The following is a 6,525-nucleotide window of genomic DNA, read 5'->3' as shown; positions in this document are numbered from 1 at the left end:
ACACACTTTGATTTTTACCGCCAAAGACAATGGGACATCGCCCTTCCTCCTACATGTCCCACAAAAGCAGTCTTTGTGCGAGAAGCACAAGTCAGATCCTGCATGCTCTCACTCCGAACTTGCTCGTTGGGCGACGGAGCGCTTTAAGACCCCCGAAGCAGTAAAGCGCACTACCGTCCAGAGTATTCTTAAGCGGTCCGCGGAAGTTGCCGCCTTGCCGGACGCCTATTGCGACCGGAAGCGCTGTTGCGCGCCCGCGATTCGCGCGTCTGACGCCAAGATTATGCAGAAGATTGGCGTAAATTTTGTACTGAATTAACAAATAAAATATCGGTGCACTAGATTTGCGTGTTTTTTTTCTTTACGTTGTGCACCTATGCCCTGGCACTGTTGATATGGTCCGCCTTGTCGAATTGGAGGTGCACGACTGTACAAAATAAAGAGCCGGTTCCAGATGGGCTTGTACTCAGTTTGTACAAATGTGTATAAAATAGTACAATCTACTACATTCTTGTTTGTGCAAAAGTACAATCTTACACAAACTGAGCGTAGTTATACATCGTAAGTTCCGCAAAGAAGAAGCAGAAACAAGTAGAGACAGAAGCACATTCTGAGCACCAGCTTTACACAGCTTGCAAAAAAAACTTTACTCTTGTGTTATTTTATGTAAAATACGTATCGATTCAACTACTTGGCGAACGTAACCTTCACTAAGTATCTGTATCGCAGGAAATCTGCGTCACCAGGAGCTTCGTACATGTCGTAAATGTAGCTCTCGATAAATGCAAGCACCCAAATTCCGCAACTAGAACCGTCTACCTGCTGATATTCGCGACTCACCACTCTCTTCCATCTTCTGCTATGTTTCAGAAGAGGGAGAAACGCCTTCTTCAATGTCTGTCACCTTGCGAAAGGACATTTCAGGTACAAAACCTGGTTAACGTAGGCAGCAGAGAGCATATGAATTGTCAATTTCTGCTTCGGTTACAACTATTTTAAACGAGCATCCACAACTCGAGACAGAAGAAATAAAACAATTCAAGAAAATACGCGCACTAAGGGAAGGCTGCGCCTGACTCAGAGCTGCTTCAAAACGCGGGGTTTCCTCACTATGGCGTCAACTTCCTGTGCACTCACGCCGGGAATTCACGGAAAAAAATGCAGTGAAGAGGCCTCGTCAAAACGTTAGGCCTCTTGGCTGCAAAGCTAAGGTAATTTGATTGCGTCAAGTATTTTTAGTGCTTACGTTTATTTTGTTTTTAAATAAAAGTTGTCGCTCCTCCAGCTACCTCGTAGGTTTTCTGCACACTGCGTCACACAGCCACATGGTTGGTTAAACAGAATACGAGCAAATTCCAAGTAATCGAATACGCCTCAACCCGGGGGACCTGGATGAAGTAAACAAGCTACGCAAAATCGGAGTTCCGACAAAGAAAATCCTTAAGTACATCTGGGACAACCCTGATTCAGAGCCGATGTTCACAATCTCCTGGCCAAGCTAAATCGCGAAGGCGATGCGGGAAGTACTGTCACGGATAGGGTGTGCGAGACCCTTACTCATTTCTGTGATGATGAGAATTACGGAGTTGATCATGTGGATATCGATCGGTTTCACGACCACGTGGGTGTTTCTTTCCCTTTTAGCCTTCACAATTACAGTCTTCGGTATACGCACTGAGTCCACACTATAGCTTTCTCTAGCCAGCTAAAAGTACTTCGCAACTAGAACCACGTCTCCATACTTCGTATGTAGCTCGCCGCCAATGATGGATACAAACTTTTTCGACCGATTTCAAACTTAAAGACTATCTCATTATCTCGCTTGTAATCCGAGAGAGACACAGCTCAAACAATTTCAAGTTAGAAATAATTTAAAAATGACACAACTACTTACAGAACACAATATAAAATCTGATACAAACTGCAACAAAGTACCACAAACGGATACAAAATGCCACATTCCGTATACAGTCTACAGCAAACTGATACAATACGTAGAGAAATATGAATCAAATTCGGTGATCGATGCAAACGTTTTATCCAGTAGACTTGGACTGAAGTGCACGTGGCGAAGATGGAGGCTGGTGTGCGCTTGTGTTTGATTCGACAACGACAGCGTCGTCTTCGTCCACGTCGTCGTATGCGGATTCCTCAGATGCATCGTTGGGCCCGCGCTTCTGTCTGCCTGTACTGCGTTTCATTTTGCGTAAGATTTGGAACTGATTTACAGCCCCAGAAAAGCATTGGAATTAAAAGTTCGTTTGGACGGCGTTATTTAACGCTGTATCCACGTGCTCTTCCTGGATAGCCGGAGTTGCGGACATAAAATAAGTTTATGTTCTGGATCTCTTTTTTGTGGTAATACATGTACATAAAATAAGTTTATGTTCTGGATCTCTTTTTTGTGGTAATACATGTATGTAGTCACTTTTAATATCATTAGTTTAGTGTACCCATATCGTAATCAAGTTTTTTCGGAATTAATCCCTGTTTTTGTTTTGGGTTACGTAGCACATTTTTTTTTTCTAATAAAGGCGAGGCATAGGTGGGAGCTGGGTACTTCTGCATTGCAGAGGAAAGGTGTTTTGATACAGCGTTTGCTTCCACTGTAATTCCGGGGAAATGAGTGCCTGCTCAAACACTCGAGATACGTCCTCCAGGTTGTCAAGTATCTGCACCATTGGCGTCATCATGTCGCTTTGGGATATCACTCTCGTCAACCGGCAAGTCGAGTCATCCCACTCAAAACCTGTCGATCCGTGCATAACAAGCTGTTGGGTTAGAAGCTGCTCTGCTAGCTTACCGTTCCGGTCACTGTTGTCGATGGTGCGCAAGTGAGGAAACACGTGCGCCGAGTGTTTGCCGTGACGGTCACGCGGGTGGTTGTGAGCGCAACGAGCGCCATCCCTTCCAACATTTCCCACCCCTCGAGCTCCACGTTCACGTCGCCGAACCAGTCCATGAAGCACCAGTGCTGCATGATAGGGTCTGGACCGTATTCTGAGTTGAAAACGACATCAGGATTCATAATATCTCGTATAATACCGAGCTGATTGGTGGTGAGATGAAGTCCATGACAAATCAATCGAAAGTATTCTGCCGCGGCTCGCCATACATCATTTGGTGGATTTGCTGCTCGAGACATACGTAGGTGCTGACGGTGGTATTCGAGAGTCTCGATCTCATTCCGCAGATCTTGAAGGCTTGTTTTGAGGAGAATTGTGAAGTCGGTTGGGCTCCTCAGATATCGCTTCAGAACTTGTAGGTGACGCCTCCGTTTCTCACTCAGCTTAAGGATCTTTTCGGTCGCTGTATAGTTTGCTCTTAGTTTCGTGACTCGCGCATACGATGCCGCTGACTGAAGTTGCGGGCACTTAACACTGGAGCAAGCTGTAGTTTCAATTGCACTCGTCTTGTCGATGATCCAGCAAGCTTCGTCAATCGGTATCGGCAGATGATTATCAGCATCGACGATGCTATTTGCAAATTCTACAACTCCTGTAAAATCTTCATCTCTGTCAGTGGGTCGACCGGAATAAATGAAGTCCATGCAGCACTTGTGCTCCGCTCTCGGAAATTGAGAATGTCGTATCCTTAAGTCTTTGACGTTCAAGTCGAGTAGACCAGTGATGTGACTAATACTGTAATCACCAGCGGTTTGAAACCAGACACGTTGAAAACGGGGTGTACAAATCCTTATACTTGAGGGCTCTTTTGCAAATCACTGATGACACACTGACTCAGTGACTGAGTGTTCATTTCCGTTTGCTACGCTGCAAATTGCGGCCTCTTACTGCACTTACTGTAGGATAAGTCCCTTCGGTCCGGAGACCCGAACCCTCTTAGAAAGGTAATAACTGAGCGCACCAATGAGACTACAGAAATGAACCAAAATCCATGAATTTAGCCAATCTCATCGCACTAGGGCTAGGTGTTTAGCATTCCAACTTATTTCCGGAACTGTCCGGAATCATTGCGTCTTATCGAATAAAGGGCAATACAAATCTAGCACGTTAGGAGCACTTGCTGGATAATTGCACTTTGTGACGGACCGCTGTTGCGAGCATGGGCTTCAGCGCCATCGTAGCATTACTAGTATGAAACTGCAGCTTGAAGGCTGTACACTTCCGTGTTTGACACCCCGCCGCTAATAGGCTACTTAATTACAGTGCAACTAAAATATTTTTCTTACAGCGTTTGATTGTCAATAGATATCTAAACATGTAAGGACAAGCATCCTAGTCAAACATTTAGTTTAGCTACTACATGTACATGCCAGCATTTGATTCAGCGACGCAACTTCACCGGACCCGAGCTCCCTCCGCAAACTCGTGCTTGATGTCCTGATTGCCGATCGAGATCAGCACCATATCCATGGGCATCGTGAAGCTGGCACACGGCAGCGCGTCAGATGCGCCTCGTGCATGCCCGTGCCGAGCGGGCCATCTCACCGGTCGAACCCAACTCCACACCCATACTCGGACCAGCGCCGTGCAGACGCGTGAACGAGAACAGCGGCGCCTTGACGTCCACGTAGTTGATACAGGCGCGCAGGATGCCGTTAGCCCGGGCAATTGCCTGGGTGTGGTGTTAGTACGAAGTAAACGGGCCCGTGACGTTAAGCGCCTGTGCGATGGTGCTACCTGCTTGATCGTGCCCACGTACACAGTTGCTGGACTGGGCGTCTCCAGAGAGTACGCGGGCGTGCTTGGCGTGTGGCGTAGATGGATATGGCGCCGTCCTTCGCCAAACTGTCGAACGTGATCTCCTTAGCATTCACGACGACCTTGGACACGGCGAGGGAGCGCGACATCTTGTCTGCGTTGCTGTTCAGGTAATCCTCCAGATGGCTCTCGTCCGAACCCACAAGCATACCAGCATCTGACAGCACGTAACAGGGAGGGACAAGAACCAGGTACTACACACACCTCTTGCACTAACTCCAGAGCCGAGATCAGATCCGTCACCTCCGTCCGGCTGGTCCACGTTCAGCGAGTCCAGCAGAACCGCGAATGCGCTGTAGCCCTTGCACTGGTCGATGCTCTCCGGCAGGATGTTAGCGCCTGACTTAGAGCGGATTGGCCAGGTTGCTCGGGTCTGGCCATCCACCACCACGATCATGTCTTCGAGGATCTCGAGGTCCCCGTTGTCCAGCACCCGTGCTCCAGGCTCACCTCCGCGAAGTACTAGCTCCTGCTCTCGGGATGGTAACTGGCCACGGTGGACAGATCGCGCACGTACTCACACCGCACCAATCCAACTCTACCAACTTGCAAGAGATCCACCACGAATTCACATCGGACCGTCGCCCACACTACACCGCCACGCTGTATGGCGCGCGCCGAACACGTACACTTTTGCCATCAATATCAACAGCATCTCGCCCTCCCATATACCCACCCGAATCGCGATGGTTCGTTACCACCCGCTGCCGCTCCACACTCGCTCACCGCCGTCGTGCCGCTCGTCCTTTACGCTCGCTCGCCCACCACCAGCGCCACCGTCGCCGCCGCCTCCACGACCGCTCCACACTCGCTCACCAGCTGTCCACTAGATTACGCACTGATGCCGTCGACCTATCCCACTTAACCGCGCCATCAAAATAAAATTTAATTCATGCTCCAGGTCGCTCTTTTTATCAAACTTCTGCCAACCACAAATTATGTGAATTGGTTGGTCTGTCCGGAGTGAATAATCCTTCGTAGCTTGAATCGATTTGATTGCTTCAATTTCAATCAAATCGTTTGGGCACCATTCCGGATTCCGTCCGGAATCAGCCAATTACGGAATCGGCCAATTACTGTACGAGTGCAATACTGTGAAAAATTGTGCATGTGGAGGCAATACGAAACCAGGTTATCTACTCAAAACTCACATACTGATAGGCAAAACAGAGTGACGCATTGGCGCTACATCTTTTTGTATTGTATTGACGGAACACGAGCTGTCACGGTCTCCGTTCGATACTGTGCCAACAATAAATACTGCGCCTTTCTGAGTCCTGAACCAGTGGGTGCCTGCCAAATATCACATAAACGACCGACTTACTTGCAGCAGATAAGTCGAGGCATAGGTGCGCATACCCGACCCGAAGTCATAAATATCGTGTCAATAGACTCCCCTACACCTAAATTTATGCTGTGTATCCATCTTAGCGTTTTATATTGATTTTTGTATATTATATGATTACCATCACTCTAGCGTATGCCACACTCACTCCAGCGGCTTAACCTTGAAGCCTATATCTTCCGATGCACCCAGCACTCAATCACTTTCAAATCGGCGGAGACACCACAGCAGCATTGTGCTCAAAAGGTTTGTTGCTGCTTTTAGAATGTGCTGTAAGTTTATTGAATTGACGCACATTTGCTTTGCAGACGTATGGTAAATCATGTATACTTTGCAGTCCATCGAAGGCGGCTGCGCGTCGAAGAATCCTCCAGCAGCGATGAGAATTCGCCGCCCAGCGTCATGTTCAGCTATCAGCTGGGTGAAAGCTTGTCCTCAAGCACAACCCAGACAATG

At 47.9% G+C, this 6,525-nt stretch overlaps 1 protein-coding gene across 1 annotated transcript; it reads right to left on the bottom strand.

Annotated features, from left to right (window-relative positions):
• Positions 1 to 4,025: 4,025 nt before the first annotated feature.
• Positions 4,026 to 5,354, bottom strand: PITG_15011 (uncharacterized protein; the record flags this gene model as incomplete). The annotated part of the gene is made up of 2 exons (XM_002898149.1): positions 4,026 to 4,187; positions 4,522 to 5,354. The coding sequence occupies one exon, from the start codon at positions 5,119 to 5,121 to the stop codon at positions 4,831 to 4,833; it is 291 nt and encodes a 96-aa protein (XP_002898195.1).
• Between the last annotated feature and the right edge of the window lie 1,171 nt (positions 5,355 to 6,525).

The sequence above is a fragment of the Phytophthora infestans genome, genomic scaffold (genome assembly GCF_000142945.1).
Source record: "Phytophthora infestans T30-4 supercont1.38 genomic scaffold, whole genome shotgun sequence".
Taxonomy (NCBI): Eukaryota; Oomycota; class Peronosporomycetes; order Peronosporales; family Peronosporaceae; genus Phytophthora; species Phytophthora infestans.
Note: the sequence above shows the minus strand (reverse complement) of the source record. Positions and strands in the feature narration are given on the sequence as shown.